Below are 22,896 nucleotides of genomic sequence, written 5' to 3'. Positions count from 1 at the left end.
CCCGATAGATGGCGTTGTGGTCGTTGCTCAGACATCCACGCTGTTTCATGTGACAAAGAAAGGTTGAGGGGAGACCCATACAGAATAATTGAATTCTATTCGCTCATTCATGGATTTGTAGAGGTCCGTAAACAAAATGGCCCATAAATTGATTCGTGACCCACAGTCGATTTTTCACCTTAATGTGTACGGGTCAGTGTGCAGACTTGAGAGAAGGGCTGGAGTGTAGACGTGCCGACGGTGGCCGAGGACGACGACGACTTTACCAACTCTTACGCCACGTTGTGTTGCATTGTTCAAAATTGTAACTTCTAAGGAATTTAGGGCGAGATAAACGGTGCACAGAGCGACGGAAAGGGGCTTCGTAGCGTCTGCCCGTCTGGCTGGGCCGTGCGTTCCCCGTCGCCGGGTATTCCCCAAACATTACCCAGGTATTCCCCGGATGGTCCCGGGCTTCCCCGACCGAGCGTTACGTCTCGGGCGACACCGCACTGTTAGTTGTACACTGTAAGTTAGAGCCTTTTGACGCGTGCCTTAGTTTTTCAGACGTTAAAGGTTGCCTTGAGGTGCCTACATACTTTTCCGATGTACGCTGTAAATTTAATACCGAACACATCATTGTACCTTTCATGAAGGGGTCATCAAAACGTAGGAAAGGCCGCAAAATGAACTCTGGCCTTTTCGAGTGCAACAGGTCTCTAATCAGCATTTTCAAGACTTCTGGACTGCAGTATTTGGAGTAAAACACTCATAAAAGGTACGTACCATCCTACTTCTCACGCAGCTTAACGTTTCGCAAAAGTTCTCATCTGAACGCGATTTTCACCTTTAGTTACTCTTTCTTATTTGGACCTCCCTGTTAGGTGCATCCATAAATTCCTACTAAGTAAATGGAGTCTTCGCAGCGCCTACGAAGGAAATAGTTTGTAAATTCAAAGGAAAAATCCTTTGTTAGCCTACGAAGAACTAGGTTTCGTAGGCCTAGTTCCAAGAAGTTCGAACTTCATCGCAGCCTGCAAATGCTTTTTCCTACAATCAAAATCGTATGATGAACGATTTCCTCGAGGATGCACAGAGCGTTCTTTGAAGGGTTTCAAGTGATGCAGCGTTACGTCACGCTGCGGTTCGTGGGGGGAATATATATGTGTGTTTTATATATATATATATATATATATATATATATATATATATATATATATATATATATATATATATATATGAAGAGAGAGAGAGAGAGAGAGAGAGAGAGAGAGAGAGAGAGAGTCGAAAATGGCCTCAAAAAGCGTTACGTATTTTATGGACGGACCCGGTTCTAGCTGCTCCAAGTTTTAGAGTTTTAGTCATAAGTTCAAACTGCCGTAACAGTCCTGGTATTGTTTCGGTTTAGGTAACCCCGGAAGCATTCCTTCATTCAAATAACGAAGCAATTCTGCAATGTCATAACGTTTTTCGTAGTTATGAAGCTCTCTAGGGTAAGGTGGGACCTGCCACAAGTTGGTTTGGGTATTTTCCTATAAATTAAAGTAGAAATGTTCCATTTTGGTTAAATTTCGCTGTTAGGGATGGCTTTGCACTCTCATTCCACGAACGTGACATCACGTTGAAACAAAGGTGACAAAATGTCACGTTTTTTTAACAGAGGTCCGGTTTTTTAACACAGCCAAAATAGGATTAAAAAGACTCTTCGACTGGGTTCAGAGCCTGGGATGTGCCTTCAAAAGTCAAATTTTAGTCTCCTCGAAGAAAGATTGTATATTCCGAACAAATAATGACAGTGAGATCCATTTGGAAAGTGGCAAGATTTTCACCAGAACCTCCCCTTAACAGATGACTTCACTGCTGACTGGACGTCCGCCCTCAATAAACTAGTTCTATGTGTCCTCAGACATGTCATCACCTCGCGGAGGGCTTGCTGCCGGTCCCGGAGCCCTTTGCGATGACCACGCCTCCGCTGCACTGTTAGTATGGGGAATTGAGTTGATCCACGCACCCCTTAAGGGGACCGTGCGTCTTCGACGTGGACGCCGTCGCAGACGTCGACGAGGAGGCGGTGGCGGCGGCCATGCGGATGAAGCTGAAGGTGACCCTCCGGGAGACGGAGCTGACGGACAGGAAGGTGGCGGTGACGCCCAGCCCGCGGCTCGCCGTGCCGCCAGGCCCAGGGAGACGTCTGCGGAGCGCCGCGCCCGGCTCGAAGCCGCCAAGCAGCACGGCGACGCCCTGCACAAGCTGAAGCACGCCGTGTGCGTGATGAAGCGCCGGGCCGAGGCCGCTGCGAAGCGCGTCGCCGAGGGCAAGGCCATGCGCCAGGTGGTGCGGCGCGCCACCCGGGCCGAGGCGTTGCGCTTCAGGGCGGTCAGGGTGAAGCGCAAGCAGCTGACCCGGGCCAACCGCCGCGAGCTGAAGCGGTTCGCTGCGCAGCGCGTGGCCCTCCTCGCTGAAAGGGACGCATACCTTCAGGTAGGGCCGGTGGTACACACTAAAAGTCATGGGACTTTTTTAGCCAGATTTATACAATTTTAAAACACATCCGACAACTAAAAGTACCCTGGTGTCACACTTTTACTCGACGCTGTCCAAAAAACGTACTTCCACATAGAAAGGTTGTCCCGCCGGGCGGACGTCTTGCATCCCCCCGCCGGATTCTGACAATGGCACCCCTCATCGAAGGCCCGACGGTGGGTTGCACATATCAATGTCCGATAACATTGCCAAAAGCAACCTTTAAAATTTTTGAATACTAAACTTTGTAAATGAACCAATACTAATATCAAAAAATCCAAAAGAAATATTCTAGTTTTCAAATTAAACCCTAGTTTGAATCAGATTTTTGCCTCACGGGTTTTATGCAATTTTAGCACAAACGAACTTCTGCACAATTTTCTTCCCCTCTGGCGAAGAGTTGGTCCGGGCGCCTAGTTGCAATGGGTTTCCATGTGACTTAGTCCGCCCAACGGACACAAAAGTACCGCCTATTCTTAAAATTTTCATAATACGTAAAAAAGGCCCATGATTTGGTTTCATTCGATATCATTCCATATTTTAAAATTTTAAAACCCAACCAATATCAACATTTGATGTCAATATTGAATTTTTGATTATACTGGGCACCAAACTAATATCAAAATATTTTATTTCAACAAGATTGTATTTTGATCAATTGGAAACCCTAATTGACAGTCAAATTGCATAGGTTATTAGCCTCAATTCTAGTACAAAACGAAGCTTTTCTGCACAGTTTTTTCGTGACTGAGCTAAAGTGAGTGGGTCATATCGGACCGGAGAAACAACCCCACACTGTAAAAAAATTTTGTGAATTTAGAATTTTTTAACAAATTCCCTGTAAAGAACAATAACATTTCGTTTTTTTATGAAATTTATACGTAGACGCCGTTAAATATGAATTATTCATCACAGCAATCTTCTTAATTTTGAAATTTTTTTTTGTGAAAAAAGCCTTGTGAAATGCTAGGAACGGGAATACATCTAAACGTGATATAATACAACAATGTCAAAAAAATATGAAAAGTTTCCTAAAATGACAACAAATGCTGGGTAAAAGTCCCTTTCAAAAATCGCTGTGTACGCAGATATGCAGATTGCCTTCATCATTTTACAAGATGTTTCATAAAAAAACAAAAATTGCTAAAAAGAATCCCATTTAATCAGCGTGGCAAGGTAGAACAAAAGCGGTCCCCGTAATTTGGAGCGTGTAAAGTTTGTGATTTTACAACACCGTGAGAATCATTTTTACAAATATTTAAGAAAAATAAAACGTTGTAAATTTACAGATGATTTGTGCAACCGAAATTACCATAAAATGTTTGTAAAACGAACTAATTTTTACAGTGAATTTTCAATTGGTTTCCCATGTGACTTACGTCCTTATGCCAACGGCCTTCTGAAGACGTTCACTATTCTTATTGTCAGTCATACGTACATAATTTCATAAAGACACTTTTGATAATGGTTGCTTTCCCTCTTAATGGATTAATGGTACCAATTCTCATATTGCTCAGATATTGGAAGTATCAATTAAGTGATTTGGAATTTGAACTTTGCAAAATATTGAAGTTACTAAAATCAATGCCGTACTTCGTGCGGCTGCACGGGCGTGAATCAAGTGTCATGCAAAAATGCTGCATGACAGAAAAGTCATGCCAAAAATCGGCGTGACGCAGAAATTCACGCCAGGTTTTGCCGTGAATTTAGCACGACGCTTCTCATAAAAACACTTTGTACGCACCAATCCAAATCCACATGGTACATTAACGCCATGCGTTTTTCAACGTCCATGTCCTGTCACGCCAATTTTTGGCGTAATTTTTTGTCACTCCGTAATTTTGCCACGTGTCCGACCATGCAATTTTCACTTGTTGTATAGTATATATACTTGTTGTATAGTTAATATATTGAAATACCGCCCTCCCCTTCCTGCAGGCGGCGCGGGCCGAGCCCAAGCGCATCCTGGCCGCGCTGAGGGTCGCGGTGCAGCGGTGCCGGCGCTGGTTGGCCAAGGCGAAGGCCCGCGCAGCGACGGTGGCCAGGGACCGCGGCAAGGCGGCCAGGGCCAAGTTGAAGGCTTCGCGCGCCCAGAAGAGACTGACGGCCACCGAGCGCCAACTGAAGGACTTCCTGGCGACACGACGTGCCCTCCAGTCGCAGGTCTTCATCTTCGTCATCCCCACGTGAGTATACTCACCACACAAGCTCACAAAAGGAAGCACTTCACTCTCAGACTGTTATTGACTTGTTGTCCTTTGTTAAAGAGTATTTTGTACAGCAATAAAAAGTACTATTTCCTCAATATCTAAGATTTGGTTCGTTATTTTGACATAAAGTCAATTTGCTATTGACAAAGAGTCAAAACGTAATTGACTTAACAAATAGTCAATAATTACCGACACTTAAGTCTTTATAGTGAACAATATTGGACATAGTTACAAATGAAATACTACATATTATTGCTGCTTAAAAAACTTTGTAAGCAAAGGACAAAAAGTCAATAATGGAGAGAAAAAAGTCAATACGAGTCTGAGAGTGTTCGTAATTTACGAACTGTTTCTTCGTATAACAAATTACACTGCCAATCCAAGTGTGAGACAGTCTCACTGTAGGTGTGGGACATTTTGTCTCCCGCTTACAAGTGTAAGCCACGTTTGTCTCACGCTTGCGAGTGAGAGACAGCTTGTCCCACACTTGCTGCCTGCGCTAGCTCTGTGCTTCAATGCCACGGGTCCCACACGTTTGTCTCACGCCTGCAAGTGTTGGACATCGATGTCAATCGATGGGGAAGCAATCGACTCAATGCACTGCTAACCCTACACGGCATAGAGAGTTCTTGATTTGCCCAGGAACTTCCTTTTTGCCTTATAGGCAACCAGGAACCGTTCTTTTCGTGTGGTGTGGATTGGAAAGGGTCTAACGCTCACTCTCAGACTCGTATTGACTTTTTATCTTTTGCCATAAAGGTTTTTGTGCAAACGTAATATGTACTATTTTCTCTTTGGCTATTCACTATTTTGTTCGTTGTATAATGTTTATAGTCCATTAAACCGGACTTAATGCCATTTGCAATGTACTTTTCAATTTCTATATGCTCTATTGACAATTGTATCCCTAAACCGATCAAAATTGTGCATAGTTACGTAGGAAATAGTACATTTTACGTTTGCACAAAAACCGCTATAAGCAAGAGAGAAAAAAGTCCATAAGGGTCTGAGCGTGCGCTGTTCGCACTGTGTTCCAGGCCGGCGATCCGAGCAGTGCCGCGAAGGGAGTGGAGAGGGAGGCGGAGCGGTAGATCGGCCCTTCTGGGGCGAGAAGGGGTTGTGCTGCGGCGAGGAACGGCGGGGCGCTGGCCCAAGACGCGGCACGTGGATCCGGTACGTACGCGGAGTTCTCCACACCAAAGTTTTTCAAGTCCTGGATTCTACTGCGTGTTTTGTACTTTAGTGGGGGTAATGAAACAGAAAAACCCCTTAGAACGTTGCAAATTGGGTTACAAGCAAGCCACTTTGCACACGTCTTCTATTGACCCAAATGGTCGATTTGGCCCGAAGCACACGTCAAAATTTCCCTTAGGACTCAAATGCGGGGGCGTTAAAGGTTAAAAGTGTTCAAAATTTTCGAAGTTTCAATTTTGACAGTTAAAATCGTGCGACGAGTCGTTTCCGCATAATTCGAGGTCGGGGAATTCATTGGCGATGTCAGGACAACGATGAGGTGACCGGAAGTACCGGAAATGGCCGCCATTTTGGATAATGGCTGCCAAATTCTTCGGATTTCGAACGGCTCCGCAACCAGTCGAGTTGGGTGTCGTTCCGATAGTTTCAGGGGTCTCTGAAGGCCACTGTGATGTCAAATTGAGAGTATTTAGCAGAGGAATACAGATAAACAGTTCCTCAGCTGTGAAAAATAAACCTGAACGAAGCAGTGCTTTCCAGGATAAAGTAAACACTGAAAACGTAATGGTTGGACACATGGCCAAAGTATGGCGTGACAAAAAGTCACGCCAAAAATTGGCGTGACATGAAATTCACGCCGAAAAACGGCGTGACATGTGAGTCACGCCCTCATTTTGCGTGAATGACAACGCGTTTTATGAGACAAGTCACGCCAAAAAGCGGCATGACAAGAAATTCACGCCAAAAATTGGCGTGAATTTTTGAGTTACGCCGATTTTTGGCGTGACTTTTCTGTCATGCCGATTAATGGTGTGACACTTAATTCACGCCCCTGCGGCACGAAGTCACGCCGGTAGATTTTCAGTGAAGGAAACGCAGTTTCTCTGCTTTGATAAATTTAACATGTTGGATGCGCTGAAATGACGTCTGTTTAAATGAAAATATACTCGCATTTTAGGTCCAAAATTAATTTGTAGCTGTCAGATCTCGATCTCAAAATCTTGAAAGTATGTGAAGAAATTAAGATTAAAAACTACGTCAAGAAGAACCCAATACGAAAAGTGAGTGAAGGACAATGACCCTGCAAGTTCTATTGCGTGCCTCGCACACTTCTGTGCCGATGATCTTCGAAGGACACTTCCATGGGCATGAAGCAAAAGTTTTGCTTCGCTTCAAAAAGTACCTTACATCTGAAACCAGATAGCCTTAACTTGCCTCGTTTAGGCATCATAACGTTATTGTAAGCAGTAAATCTTGACGGAATATATACTTGACAATTAAATTTTCAGAGACGTGTGCTTTGAGAAGCAGTTTTATAGAGTCAATTTGATAAGGAAACGGTGTTTATGCCGTGCGTCTAAGCACACTCCTTGTCGATGAACTGTGGAGAGATGTACTCCGGTCTTGCAGCGCAGACAGGCGTATTCTGGACTAGGTAGGTTTACTTTTATCGGTTTGTTCTTCTAGATTCATACAATCGTGGACCAAGCACAAAGTGGATCTTGCGGTGTATGCGTCACCAAAAATGTTTTAAATACTTCAAACTGTGTTTTCCCGCAGAAAAAATCTTTAGTAACTGCCAAGCGGGTAACAAAATACCAAATTTCAATCTCCTATTTTTGCGGTATTCTCCTCTGGAAGTTCAGCAGACTGGAACATAGCAGCGTGAAAGGCCAGCAGCAGCAATGCAGAGATTCCTGTTGCACATCCCTGCGACAATCGCACCTATCTATTGACCGCAAAGCGTTTCAGATATCCTGCAACGTGCACCAAACGATTTCCCATTTCCTATTAGCTGTGGTCCGCCCTCATATCTCTGGAAAAGGCCGGTGTAGGCCAATGATCAATTTGCCCGCCCCGTAAACTAGCAGTGCACGATGCTGTACGGATGTGTTACCTCCAACGTTTTTAGTGAAGAAAGAAACGATATGTTAGCCTTCTGACTTACTTGATCTGAAAAGAGAGTACTATGATTCCATGTGGATTTAAAATGTTTGCTCGTCATTATACCCTTCAAAGTGTATTCAGGAGAGCATCCCCACACCCAGCACACATCAGATCATGTAACTGATTTTCTAAGTGTAATAATGAACTAATTTAAAAAGCAATAAGAATTTTATAGCATGAAAAGCGCCATGAAAAAGTTAATGTATTACATGTGCAATAATTATTGTATTGCATTAGCGCATTTATCGCTTTATAAGCGTAGTAATCATTTCACACCAAAACTGTGATAATCTGGGCCAGGACCGGCCAAAACCCACGAGACTTATTGCATTTTTAATGCGATAATTTTTTATTGCTGCCTCAGATGCGATAATTTAAAGAAATCACATTATCTCTTTTATTGCAGCAAATTGTGTAAAGCTTATCACATCAGAAATATCAGAGGTTAAACTACACTTTGCTCACTTCACGTAACCTGAGTTCTTTGCACGTACTGGCATTTCTAGTGATAATTTTCATACAATTTGCTGCGATAAAAATGCTAATGTGATTCCCCAAATTATCGCATCTGTGGCAGCAATAAAAAATTATCACATTAAAAATGCAATAAGTCAGTTAGGTTTTGGCCGGTCTGGGCCCAGATTAGCGCAGTTTTGGTGCGATTAAATGATTACTACGCTGATAAAGCGATAAATGGGCTAATGCAGTACAATAATTATTGCACTTTTAATGCAATAACTTTTTGATGGCACTACTTATGCAATAAAAATGTTGTTGCTTTTTAAAGTTCATTATTACACATAGAAAATCAGTGCGTACTTTGCAGAATTTGCAATCTACATTTCTTCCGAGAACTTCTTGGCTTTAGACCTGATGATTATACACACTCATTTCAGGAACGTGGCATCAAGTTGAAATGAATGTGACAAAGTGTCACGTTCCTTTGAGCATTGTGTCGGATTCGTTCAAACGCAAATCAGCCACAAATTAGCTCATTCACGTGGGAACGATTGTGATACAATGCTCAAAGGAACGTGACATCTTGTCACATTCGTTTCAACGTGTTGTGATGTTGCTAACAATAACGTTATGATGCCTATTCGAGGGAGGCTATCTGGTTTCAGATTTAACACTGAGAACGCGAACGCCACGAGTACCGTAAACTGGGGTAACTTGAGACAATATTTCACGTTTTTTTGACCGTGTGTCCACAACACTTCTCTCACTAACCCGAATCCCAACTATGTTTAATTTCACATGATCACATTCGGTTTGGACCCCATGAATTTTTGGGGGTTCACCTAAAATGAGAGTAATAGGCCTCTAAAGTTGTCTCAAGTTACCCCGTCATTTGGGGTAACTTGAGACAGACCTAGTTTTTACTTTGCTTTTTTACGGAAGTGGGGTTTTTGCCAGTCCATACTGATTTTCTGAGACATTTAACTTATTTTCAAAGAAAACTACTACTTGTGGAATATATTAGAAGATTTTTGATCCTTGTATTAAGATTTTTTCATCCAAGTTACATTTGGTAATTTGAGGGATAACGGCACTTCAGAGGCGCAACGATCCTCCCATTTCACATCCAATTCTGTCAACTAAGTACAGCGATTCTCTCATTTCATATCCAACCCTGACACCTGTTACGACATTTTTCTTTATGTCTACGTACACAAGTCCATTCCTGCAAAGGTATATAGTCTAAGTCAATTTTTAAAATTTACTCAAAATCCATTAACTATGTTTACAGTTGTTTTTATTCAAAAAATTAGGCTAGAAGTTGTCCGATTTAAATGACATTTAGCTCGTTGGAAAGGTAATTAAATTCCCCATCTTTTGAGACTTCAGGGGTTATTATGTCTCATCTGGTCCGTGCGTAGTTGAGAAAACACCCCAACTTTAAGCTGCATATCAACTTGGGACCCTCTACAGTGTCTAAAAAAGTGATTCCCGATCATATGCGGCTTTGTTTTGATCTTAGACGGGAGAGGTCCGTTACTTTTAACCACCCTGTAGTACACGGAGGTGCCAGTATCAAGTTACGCCACTCAACTTCTGTCAAATTCAATGAAATTTGGTGTCTCAAGTTACCCCGCACAGTTACCATTTTCTATAAAAGTCAGTATTATCCGATGAATGATGGGTTTTCCTCAAAACCAATGCTACATTTAGAATGTTGAAATAATAGGGTTGAAAGATACTACAGTCATTTGGGTCTTAACAAGACGTGTTTCGAGTACCATGGGAGACTTGTAACACTTCTCTAAAATTGTCAAAATTTACTAAAATGGAAAAATCGTTATAGAACTGACCAGCTAGGTCCTAACCCGCCGTTCAAACGCTTAGTCGTCTTTCCGAACAAGTATGAAAAAACGTGCTAGGGCAGTTTTGACCTCCGAATGTGCCGAGCCAGGTGGCAGCTCCAAAAATGTGGAAAAGCAGAAGTGTCTCAAGTTACCCTTGCTGTCTCAAGTTACCCCGGTTTACGGTATAGCGTACAATGCAAAAGCATTGCACATAAGTGCAATGCAAGTGCAATGCCTCCCCATTCCCATGCATTGGCATAGGGCATTTTCAGGACGCATTGCACGTCAGGTGCAATATGACTGAGGCATTGCAGGTATGGTGCGATATCTCAGAGCATTGCACCGTACGTGCTTTGTATATTCATAACGTTTGGTATCTCGTTTGGTATCTCGTTTGGTATTTTCAAAAAAAAAAGTGAAGGTTCTTTTTGAAGCAAACCAAATTTTTGCTTCATGCTCTACAAATCAAAGAGTGTACATAGTATGCTCTAACTGGAGCATGCCTGCAAGCACGCTCTAGCTAGCGCATGCCTGCCAAGCATGCACTAACTAGAGCATACATGCCATGTACACGCTTCCTGATGCAGAAAACTCCCTACCCCTTATGCAGTAAATGTATGCTTCAGTTAGCGTGTACATGGCATGTATGCACTAGTTAGTGCATGCCTGGCAGGCATGCGCTAGTTAGAGCGTGCTTGCAGGCATGCTCCAGTTAGAGCGTACCATGTACACTCTTTGATTTGTAGAGTGCCCATGAAACGAAGATCTTCGAAGATCATCATCACACAGTAAATTGAAATGGCAGAATCTGTAGTGGTCTGAGAGCCCCAAATTGCAGAAACCGACAGGTAAATAGATCCGGGGCGGTTTTGCACCAAAACCGCCGACGGCAAACCCATTCTGCACACAGGCGACGGAATCCGTGCACTCGCCACGGAATCCGGACAAGACTGCACCGTAATCGTCAATTGCGATTCCCTCCACCTCGCGACTTTGAGATGTTATATTATTGGAAATAAAGAGTGTAGATGTACCGCGTAAGGAAAATATTAATTTATAGACTTGTCAAAGCAAGAAAAAGTATGCACACTCATCAAAATATGTGAATAATGTCCAAAACAACAAAAGCATCCAGAGACACAGTGAGGTTAGGTTGGCCAGCGAGACCGCAACCCCTTAGCAGTTTCTGTGAGCCCATCCCAGTTTCTGTGGAGCCTTTGTCAGTTTATGTTAGCCCATGCCAGTTTCTGTGACTACCAAATTCAGAATCATTTACTGGCGGTTTCTGGGCCGAACCGTTACGGATTCTGCCATTTGAATTTACTGTGCACAGAATTGTGCCAAGCACGCAATAGAACTTGCAGGGTCATTGTCTTTCACTCACTTTTCGTATTGGGTTCTTCTTGACGTAGTTTTCAACCTTGATTTCCTCACATACTTTCAAGATTTTGAGATCGAGATCTGACAGTTACAAATTAATTTTGGACCTAAAATGCGAGTATATTTACATTTAAACAGACGTCATTTCAGCGCATCAAACATGTTAAATTTATCAAAGCAGAGAAACTGCGTTTCCTTCACTTTATCCTGGAAAGCACTGCATCGTTCAGGTTTATTTTTCACAGCTGAGGAACTGTTTATCTGTATTTCTCTGCTAAATACTCTCAATTTGACATCACAGTGGCCTTCAGAGACCCCTGAAACTGTCGGAACGATACCCAACTCGACTGGTTGCGGAGCCGTTCGAAATCCGAAGAATTTGGCAGCCATTATCCAAAATGGCGGCCATTTCCGGTACTTCCGGTCACCTCATCGTTGTCCTGACATCGCCAATGAATTCCCCGACCTCGAATTATGCGGAAACGACTCGTCGCACGATTTTAACTGTCAAAATTGAAACTTCGAAAATTTTGAACACTTTTAACCTTTAACGCCCCCGCATTTGAGTCCTAAGGGAAATTTTGACGTGTGCTTCGGGCCAAATCGACCATTTGGGTCAATAGAAGACGTGTGCAAAGTGGCTTGCTTGTAACCCAATTTGCAACGTGTTTTTGCTCTGTTACCCCTACTACTTGAGAGACGTCCGTTCAGCTTTCGTTTGCCCCTATCTGATCACTCATCACGTAAAGTACGAGCCGGGGTGTTTACACGCTTAAAATCTTCCGAAGTATTTTGAGCATACGTTGTAGGAACTGCTTTACTTTGTTAGGCGAAGTAATAGTTCGTCAATTACGATCTATGTTCCTCACAAGCTTATGTATACTCAAAATACTTGGTAGTGAAGGTTCTTTACTTAGGCTTAAATATATTGCAAGGTTTTCAGAGTGTACACATACAATATAATTTGCGTGGGGGTAATCACTCGCGTAATACCCTGTACACAAAAACCGTGTTTTACGCGTTATACATGTGATCGTAATACCATTTTTGGGTAATTATTCCGAATACCCGAGTAAAAATAGAAGGCTGCAGATAGGCTGACGCTTGGCTGACGCATGGCTGTATGGACCGTTTTTTGGCTGTATGCATGGCTGCCGTGGCTGCGTTGCAGCCATGTCGCAGCCATAGCGATGTCCTGGACTTGCAGCCATGCACGCTGCAGTGGCTGGTCTGGCTGTTTCACGGAGCGCTTTGGCTGTGGAACGCTTCAGAAGCTGCGCACAGAAGCCTTTTGGCTGCCCGAAGCAGCCTATAAACGCTGCCACGCACAGCCAACTTAGCTGCAGTGGCTGTAGGCTGCGCGTCGCAGCGTGTTGGCTGCTGGCGCCAGCCCTGCCGCGTAGACGTTACAGCCATGTAGGCTGCAATGGCTGTAGGCTGCGCGTCGCAGCGTGCTGGCTGCCGGATGCAGCCGGGCTACGGCAGGACTATACAGCCATATAGGCTGCAATGGCTGTAGGCTACGGATGCAGCATGGTGGATGCTGGCGGTATTCAGGCGCACTCCTTGATTAAAGGGTTATAAAGAATAGAAAAAAATAGAATGGGTGCGTGGTATGCTGATATTTGAGTTGAATACGTTAACATACATAAGCCATGCAAGTTTCGTAAAAATCGGGACACTTTTTTGTTATCTTTGATATCTCGGGAACGGAAAGTCCTAGATGAAATTACTTAACAGATTTGGATCTGGAACGGTGTTGGGACCCTAGAAAATCTACTAAGGGATCCATAGAACTTCAAAGGGCGTAACAGGCCCCCTCAAGGGTCGTCATGGGGACCTTCATGTACTAAGGAGTGAAGCCTAGTAGCGATATGGGTGCTGCCGATGGCATCCACGAAGCTGCAGGATGCAGCCGATGCGCATGCCTGCCAAGCATGCTAGTGCATGCCAAGCATGCTAGTGCATACATGCCATGTACACGCTTCCTGATGCAGGCAACTCCCTATCCCTTATGCACTAGATGCATGCTCAGTTAGCGTGTACTTGGCATGTATGCACTAGTAAGTGCATGCTTAGCAGGCATGCGCTAGCTAGAGCGTGCTTGCAGGCATGCTCCAGTTAGAGCATACCATATACGCTCTTCGATATGTCGAGGGGTCCTATTCAAAAGATCTTATCTGGGCGTTCCCCCCAAGACAATCTTATCTTAAACGCTGGCAAATTTCACTCATTTTGATAAGTCAGAATAAATACGACGGTAAGCGAAACATATTTCTACGTGCACTTTTGGTTTCTTTGATCTTCCATCTTTAGATTTACGTTAACATACTCACAAATTATATTGATATGAAGCTGTATCAAATGATCAAACTATGTGAAATTCACCTGCGTTTAAGATAAGATTGCCTTGGGGGGAACGCCCAGATAAGATCTTTTGAATAGGACCCCTCGATGTAGAGTAGCTTCGTTTCCCGTTACCCATCCATCGTAAAGCCTTTTCTTCAACATCCTTTGATTTTTGTAACTGTTATCTTTATGCACTATTTCGCAGGGTACGTTGTAGTGTTTTGTGGTGCAGGCGAATTTCTCGTACTAATCTTACATTAAAAGCTGCCCGGTTTTCCCCATTTCACTGCAAAGCGAGAGGGAAGTTTGCTTGCCATGATATTGGCAGGCCGTTTTGAATGCCAAAATTTGGCAAGCTTCTGAACATTTCGGGTCAAAGCTTGCCAAATTTTGGCATTCAAAAGGCTTGCGAAATTTGTGGAAAGCAAACTTGGACTTTGCAGTGCGCGAAAATCTGAACAAAAGTTTCGCTACCATCGAAAGAAACAGAACGGGAACGGCTTGTATCAAACTACTACTGTGGGTGAACGAAACGACGGAACATGGATGTCAATTTCGAGCACCGATCTTTGGAACTCTTTTTCATACTCAAACATTTGTCTGTCCAAAAAGCAATCATTCTTGTGGCCATAGACGTTGAACTACACCTGAATTCAGTGTGACTTCCAAGTGCACCTTGCAAGTACACGCTAAAATACACTCGATTAGTCCTATCTAAAAGCATGGGCCAGTTTAAGTGTACTTGCCAGGTACACTCTTATTTAGCGTGTACATGCAATGTACACTCTATTTTAGCGTGTGCCTAGCAAGTATGCTGTAAGTAAGAGTGTACTTGGAAGCATGCTCTTATAAGAGTGTACTATGTACACACTTCAGTTTGCAGAGTGTTGTCCAATGCATTCTGTACGCACTTGTTTCAGGACACTGGGCGGAAGATTGCCGAGTACAAGCAGGCTGTTCTGGAAGTGAACAAGGAGCTCTGTCGCTATCACTTCGGCAGAGAGGAAGATGACCCGAAACGAAGTCTTCGAGAAGACCCCTTCGGCGGTCGATAGCGCTTCGTTTCGGACTCATTCGTCATTGAATCGGTGGCATTTGTCTAATTTTTGGAAGTTAGTAGAATTGTGAATCTGACCGCGAGTCCACTGTATGCAATGGAATTCTTACTGCTCTTTTTGTTTTGAAAAGGACGTTCCATTTGAGTTGGATCGCCTCAATTTTTTCAAGGTTTGGTGTTTTGGGGTGCTTTATCATTAGCCTTTAAATTCAATTTTTAATAATTAAGCTTTGCGTCAGCTGGCACCCATGTGTGTGTCTTATGCTAAGAAATAGAGTTTCATTTCCTGCTTTTTGTCTGTAATAGTTTTCGTTTGAGTCGACCTGGCATGCTAAAATGTAATCAAAAAATTGTGAAAACTTGGTTTTATCAGAAAACAATTTTGACTTTTGGTCATCTAAGTACTGTTCCAAGGAGTAAAACCCATATGAAGCTGGCATCTGCCTCTCCCTTTTCATATATTTGTGATTGTTAGCGCGTTCTTGTCTGCGGATGTCTCGTGTTGTCTTCTTAATGTTAACTTTACTGTGTATGTTCTTGTAGCTTTGAATCTTGGAGACGATTTTTGAACACGTTTGCTTTTATGTATGACGGTAGGTAAAGGAAAAATAAACAGGTTGATTAATGACTCATAAATGTATTTTCAAATTTCAATTCAAATTTTTCCTTCAACATCTGGCACAGTTCACGGATCATCAGTCGAACAAGCTGCCTGAGAAAAGTACCCGTGCACACAGAATGTTCTTGTGCAAATTTTTTAAGAGACGTCTCAATTTTTAGTGCAGATGAACTTATCGTACAAATTTGTCCGCCATTTCGAACAAAAATGGGGAAATGCGCGCAGTTTTTCGCACGAAAATTGCACAGAAAGTTCATCTGCACAAAAAACTGCGATGTCTCGTACAAAACTGGACATAACATTACAAGGTGCCACCGACCCGGAAAACTGAGATAAATCCGGGATAAAAATTATGCTGGGGAAAACCGGGAAGAAGCCGTGAATTTCCCAGGATGACCAGCAAAATTATAAAAGTCTCTTGAGACAGTACAATCAAGGTGGCCCCACAATGGCCGCGGAACACGGGCTTCAGGCTTCAGGCGTCAGCCGTCGGATCAGGGCTCTGTAACGTCTGGTTTAGCCTCTATCCCATAAATTCGCTACAAATTCACCGTGTTGTCACAATTTTCGTCGAAATAAATACATTCTCCGAAAGAGAAGTGCTCCCTGAAGCCCTGAAGCCGGGTCCGCCCATGGCCATTGTGGGGCTACCTTCACGGTCTAATTTGTAATAAACTAACTTCAGTTTACAAAACTTCCCTTGCTGTTGTCATAATGGTTCCTTTTGTTCTCGTGTTCTGAGGTCTTCCACAATTATTTGTAGTATGAAAGCTAGCTTGAACACACACAAAATGTCTGATTGCAGTTGCTAGAGACCCCTACTTTATCTGCTCACATAGTTTCAAGCTGCTCTTCACAACATATGTTGACAGACCGGTATTTTGTGCGGGGTTCTAGTGCGCACCCTAAACGCTTAAATGTGGAAAACTCAAAGATGGATACGAACAGTGCTCTGAGCGCTTTTAAAAGCCCCCGATAAATTACCTTTATCTGGCCGGAAAAAAAACGAGAATTTAGATTTTAGGATTGAGTGCCCACCCTGATTTAGAGTGCACTGGTGCTATAACGAACCCGAAATCAGCATCAGGTAAAGGCTTTTAAGGTGTAGGTACACATTTGTGCCTCGTATCGACTTTTTATCCCTTGCCAAAAAGCGTTTTTGTGCATATGTAATATTTAATTTTCTCTTTAGTTTTTTTTGTTTTGTTGATTATGGAGAGTATATAGGGGAAGAAACCCCGGGAAATCCGCGAAAAAAATAAAAAAAGGGGGGGGGGAGTTTGAAATACCGGAAGCGCTCGACACCCTATGCCGCAGGCAGGTCTTTGCTGTCCGCAGGCACGTCTTTGCTGTCCACAGGCAGATCTTTGCTGTCCGCAGGCACACAACAAACGTTTCTTAGCTGCAGTGCTCCAACCGTCGCTAAGCCGCCTGAGACGCTAGAAGACATCGGCACTCCCCTCATGGCAAGGCTCTGAAGACACCGGAATATCCAGGGTGTACCAAAGCAGCTCTGAAATCATACAAAACAAGGATCTAAATAATTACTTCAATGGCTGGCAGGTGCAGCCAGAGAGGCTGCAGCGGCTGTGGATGGCTGGATTTTGGCTGACGTATGTCCGAATACAGCCAGTGTCTGCAGCCATCCGAGATCCATCCGAGCGCTCTCAGGCACCCGGAGGAAGCCAGCCTGCAGCCAATCTGCAGCCTATAATTTTCTCTCGGGTAGCGGCTCCACCTATATAAGGTCAAAGTTTGGTATCATTAGACAGGTATTGACGAGTACTGTTCGAAACTGCAAGAAATATGTGGCGCTCGAGAAGGATATTGCTATAAATGTGTATTCAAGTACCTCACCCTAACCTCGAACAATGCAGCGATATCGTGAAATGCGCTCGTACTGTCAACTTATCACGCATTAGGTAGAAGGGCAAATCTTAGGGGGATGTTAGATCTTTCTTGCAGACCCACAATTTACCCCCAAATATTTTCCCTTCTATTAATTCGGGAAAGTTGACACGGCCGTCTGCTGAGGTGACAGGTGGCGCCATCTTGGAGCGGCTTCTGTAAACTCGTCGGCCTCGTCCAGTTTACTCGAATCAATAGAAGGGAAAATATTTGGGGGTATATTGTAGGTCTGCGAGGTAGATCTAACATCCCCCTAAGATTTTCCCCTCTACCTAATGCGTGGTAAGTTGACAGCTCGAGCGCATTTCACGATATCGCTGCATCGTTAGAGGTTAGGGTAGGGTACTTGAATACACATTTATAGCAATATCCTTCAAGAGCGCCACATATTTCTTGCAGTTTCGAATAGTACTCATCAATACCTGTCCAATGATACCAAACTTCCGCCCTATATAGGTGGAGCCGCTATTCGGAATAATTACCCATTTTTGTGTCAAATGTGCCAAATTTTGGCATTTTAGGGCCGTAATGCACGTGTAATACACCCGTAATACAGCGTAATACCGAGTAGTCTGTACACGATTTCTTGAAGTGTTTACCCCCTCGATAATTTGTAGGAACCTATCAAACAAAACTCGACTTCTCTTAACAGAATAATCCTAGCTGCCAGAGTAGATCCAAGACAATCCTAACTGTAAGTGTAAATTCGAAACTATCCTAACTGGTGAAAAGTGGTGAAAAAACACGTGAAAAGTGGTCTTTTCTCAAAGTCCGTGACGCCGACGCCAACATGCGTCATAGAATTACACGCTGAAGGGCTTGTTACAAAGTTTCGTCCTTTTATAAATACGTCGACATAGTATTTCAAAGATATAGAGAGATTCACTGATTTGCAGTGCAGATAGTTTAGGGACACTTTTAGGCACCCCTGCAGTTAAGGTAGTTCTAAATCTGCCCTGACAGTTGGGATTGTCTTGGATCTGCTCTGACAGGACTATTCCATTAGGACGCGTCGACAGTGTGACGATATCGGCCGATGGAGTCTCCCCACCCGGACTGCCAAATTTCCCCTTTTTAGCCAAAATTTCCCCTTTTCGGCGAAAGTTGCTATTTTTGTAAGAAAACTGCGATTTAACCGTACTTTAACCTTTGCTTTATCGTTTCACAAAGTAAAATCAACACAAACATGGTTTTTACCACCCTTGAAAGCATTTTATGGAGTTCGGTAGCGCACTGCTGGCAGTTGGCAGCCATGGGCGATGCTCAGCTGTTCGTCTCAGGCTGGCTCTGGCTCAGTGCGAGAAGGCAGTGGTTCTGTGTTCCTGCAACGTTGCCAAGTGTCCGTTTTACTTCTTCTCGTCGCTACTCCTCGCCTCATATCGAGGGGTATTGCTGCGGTACGTTCAACTTCAACTTAGTTTCTTTATTAAACATAAGTTTTTTGCATATTGACGGTAAAACTGCACACGTAGGCTGACAAGTGGCTCCTTGGTTATAGGTTATGGATGAAAACGAAATAGAGTCATACAACGAGGATAATCCCGACTTTGAGGATGAGGAAAACGCTCGGTCTGCGGAGAAAAGGCAACAGGATGAAGCTTTGACGACAACTCCACCCAAGAAAGGAAAGAAAAGCATATCCAAGCCCAAAATATTCAAGGATGAGTGGCTTGCTGACTCCACTTTCATGGGATGGCTGAAGAAAGTCCACGGCAAACCTCACAAAGCCGTTTGCTCCGCTTGCGATGTTGAGTTGGCAGCGGGGAAAAGTGAACTTCAAAAGCATGCCGAAGGGAAGCTACACAAGAAGAAAGCAGAGTCACTGAAGGCGAATAAATCCCTCACTGAAATGTTCAGCCAGGCCCAGACAGCTCAACGTGAGGCTGCGAAACACTCCGAGAGGGTGAAAGTCGCTGAAATCCAGATGGCAGCTTTCTTTGCCGATAACAACGTGGCTTTTCGCACCTCTACTCAGCTTGTCGGCGTGCAAAAAAAAGTGTTCAAAGACTCGAAAATAGTGCAGGACATGACACTCGGGCCCGACAAGTGCAACGCCATAGTGAGAAATGTGATTGCTAAGGTGGAAACCGAAGAGCTGGCTGAAGATTTGAGGAATACTTACTTCTCAACTATGGTGGACGAGAGCACTGACCAGGGAGCTGAAAAAAACCTGATCATAGTGGTGAAATTCTTGAGCCCCCGAGCTCCAGGGAAGGACAAGCCAAGAGTTACCATTCTCGAGTTGGCCAGACTCGACTCTACTAATTGCTCGGCAGAGGCCCTATGGAACGCCTATGACAAGGTTCTTGAAAAGCATAGGATTCCTCATGACAACTGCATCGGACTGAGCTGTGACGGCGCCGCTGTTATGGTGGGACGGCACAACTCGTTCTGGTCTCGGCTCAAGGAAAGGTGCCCTTGGGCCATACTTATGCCCTGCACGTGCCATTCCGCCGCCAAGGTGTCAAGTATTGCCTGCTCAAAACTACCTTCTCACGTGGAGCAACACCTGCGAATGCTGTCAACCTACCTAGGCGGTAGTCCGAAACGGAGCGCTGAGTTGAGGCAATTTCAAGAAGAATACGAAGAGGAATTGAAGAAAATGTTGAAACCGGCGGCGACTCGCTGGCTTGTGTTGCAACCATGTGTGGAAAGGTACCTTCTTCTGAGAAAGCAGAGAAGTCTTCAGGGCTTTTTTGAGTTAAGGTGCTTTGAAGATCCGGACAGGAAGGACAAAGATGCCCATGAAATCCTGGCTCAACTCAAAAACCCGTTCACGGGGGCTTACATGGAATTCCTCTCCTATGTGTTGAATGTCATGAATGAGTTCAACGCCATGTTTCAGTCCAAGAGCACGCTCATTCACAAGGTTTATGAGAGGTCGCACGCCCTCATGAAAACCTTGTGTCTCAATTTCATGAAGGAGGACTGCATGGACAAACTTGGTGATATCAATGTCACCCATCCTCACTTCTTGGTAAGCGCCAGCGCGGCTCCGGCTTATTGAGAGGGCGGAATCTCCCAACTTTTCCTTTTTTGCTAATGTCATTGTTCTATTGCAGTTGCCGCTGGAAGAAGTGGAGCTGGGTTTAGGCTGCAATGAGGCCCTCAGCAAGATTACTCCACACCCAGATACACCTGAAACACGCCAAGCCCTCGCTCGCGACATCACGGCGTTCAGGCAGAAATGCTTGCATTTCTACACCACTGCGGCCAAGGAGATCCAGTGTCGATTACCCCTGAAGGATGAAATTTTGAGGCAAGCTTCTTTCCTGGATCCTGCTGTATTCCTACAGCCTCGATCTGAACCTGGAGCCTTAAAGGACATAAATGGTCTAATTATGCATTATAAGGTAAATGTTGCACGGTCACACGAATTGGAGACAAAGCTTAAAGGCCCTTGACTAATAAATCAATGTGTTTACTTTTCAGGATAAGCTCAATCTGGACGTCAATGCAACTGTGCTGGAGTGGCGCAAAGTCCCGCACACAATTCCTCAACGCATGCACGAGAAACTCAAGGCCATGCCGATGGAGGATGCGTGGGACGAAATTCGCGCTTTGAAGTCAGGTGATGACAAGCCGATGTTCGGAAATTTGGTGAAGCTAGCTAACTTAGTTATGGTCCTCCCACACGCCAACGCCGATGCGGAAAGAGGCTTCTCCATCGTGACGGATGTCAAGACTAAGAAGAGAAACAGGATGGGAGCTGAATGCCTGAACTCAATTTGTGTTGCTCGTTCATCTTTTCGATCGAAAGGAATTGACTGTGTATCGTTTGAAGTGACCCCAAAGCACCTGAGCAAGCACAATAAGGACATGTACAATCGCGAGTGAATTAATGTGCCATTTTTAATTTATCTTTGAGACTTGTGTTTCCTATGCTTTCTATCTATGATGCCATTTTATTTTCTACTTTTCTAAGTCATGTGATTCTATTTTCTACTTTGCTAAGTCATGTGATACTATCTTAAGTTAATAAAGTAAGAAGTATGCATTAAAACCTTTGACTGTTAATTTTTAAAATTGTATTAGGATGCGCGCGCGGCAACGCGGCAGCTGTCCTGGTGCCAACTTACAATTAAAAAAAAAACTTGTCTTTCAGCTTATATTACTGATTTCTGTCAAACAAACAGTTTCCTGTCAAATTTGGCCTGATTCCACGAAATTTCACGGATTTCCCCTCAATTTCGAGTTTTTCCCCTTTTCCCCTCAGGGACCCATTTTTTCCCTAATCGTGGGAAATTTCCCTCGATATCGTCACACTGCGCGTCGAACTGCGAGTAAAAAACATGAAACCCTAGTTGCTTTCAGGCCCTTTAAAGGGGCATTTATTACTTGTGCCCTTCAAAAATCGTAAATTCAGGAGTGTGGCATTAAAAGCCTTTACGCCTCTCTAGGGCGCACACGGTGTACTAGCAAATAAAAAAAACAGTTGAAAATTAAGCTGAACTTTTGTCTCTGCATTGCAGGAGCCCCAGCCCAGACGTAGATTCACAAAGTGAAACAGCTAACTGCAAGTGCACCGTGATGAAAGTCGAGTCACTACCGGCACTAATATTGCGTCTTCTAACCCGCTGAGAGATAGTCATTTCGTTAATTTGTTTTTGTCAACCGGAAGTGAGCCAAGGCTCACGTCTCAGGGCACTAAGCACGGACGGCTATCTCAGAAGGATGAAGAATGAAGGAAAAGAGACTCAGAGAAGTTATCTACAGAAGATGGGTCGAAAATCTCCAGCATGCCTGTTTATGTTTATGGACCGATTGTTTTGACGTTCATCAGCCCGTTTCTTTTTTTCGTTTGTTTTTTTTAAATTCATGTGCCAAAGAATGTTACTTCAAACAGGCCAGTTCAATTTCTTTGAAAAAATAAATAAATTAGGAAGTAGTTCATACTTTTCCGGATTGGTAGGAAACGTATGCCGTAGTCTTTTTTTAGTTCGTATGTTGAGTTAATTAATCCCAATGAAACAGTTGTTGCTAACAGTGTATGTGCAAACAAAAATAAAAAGGTACCAGGGTCATTCCATGGGGGTTCGACATACTTTTGCAAGTGATCTCTCCGATTCCGATGAAACTTTGCGAGCTTGTTGGCTATGGTCTGAAAGCCCCCAAAACCAATTTTGAGCAAAAAATACCGATTTTTGAAAAAGTTATGGCTTGCGTTAGAAATTTTGATTTTCGATGCAGACCTTTTTTGAAAACGCTGTAGTTTCTTCAAAACTGAAGCTACAGAGCTCATTCTGGGCGCATTAGAAAGGTATTGAATTAAACTTTAAGCCTATTGCAACATTTTGACAAAAATGTTCAAATTTGACATACATTGAACAAAGTCAACATTTTGAACACAATTTTCTCAAAAGTAGTATTTTTGATTTTTTTTCTTTTTTGATATGTTATAGTCCATACTTTAGTCTAGCAACC

General features: G+C 43.6%; 2 protein-coding genes across 2 annotated transcripts in view; both read left to right on the top strand.

Annotated features, from left to right (window-relative positions):
* LOC117646678 overlaps window positions 1-22,896 on the top strand; it is a 586,045-nt gene that overhangs the window by 442,261 nt on the left and 120,888 nt on the right. The window lies entirely within an intron of this gene.
* LOC117654187 (protein FAM200B-like) lies at window positions 18,674-21,310 on the top strand. Its single transcript, XM_034400417.1, has 3 exons — window positions 18,674-20,449; window positions 20,535-20,825; window positions 20,905-21,310. The coding sequence occupies exons 1-3, from the start codon at window positions 18,974-18,976 to the stop codon at window positions 21,307-21,309; spliced, it is 2,172 nt and encodes a 723-aa protein (XP_034256308.1). The 5' UTR covers window positions 18,674-18,973; the 3' UTR covers window position 21,310.

This window comes from Thrips palmi, unplaced genomic scaffold, assembly GCF_012932325.1.
Source record: "Thrips palmi isolate BJ-2018 unplaced genomic scaffold, TpBJ-2018v1 HiC_scaffold_10, whole genome shotgun sequence".
NCBI lineage: Eukaryota > Metazoa > Arthropoda > Insecta > Thysanoptera > Thripidae > Thrips > Thrips palmi.
Note: the sequence above shows the minus strand (reverse complement) of the source record. Positions and strands in the feature narration are given on the sequence as shown.

What these genes read in the sequence shown, in the direction of transcription:
- LOC117654187 (XM_034400417.1), top strand. Translation starts at nt 18,974, where the DNA reads ATGGATGAAAACGAAATAGAGTCATACAACGAGGATAATCCCGACTTT. An exon ending in TCACCCATCCTCACTTCTTG is followed by an intron (nt 20,450 to 20,534) that starts GTAAGCGCCAGC and finishes GTTCTATTGCAG; the next exon opens with TTGCCGCTGGAAGAAGTGGA. An exon ending in GTCTAATTATGCATTATAAG is followed by an intron (nt 20,826 to 20,904) that starts GTAAATGTTGCA and finishes TTTACTTTTCAG; the next exon opens with GATAAGCTCAATCTGGACGT.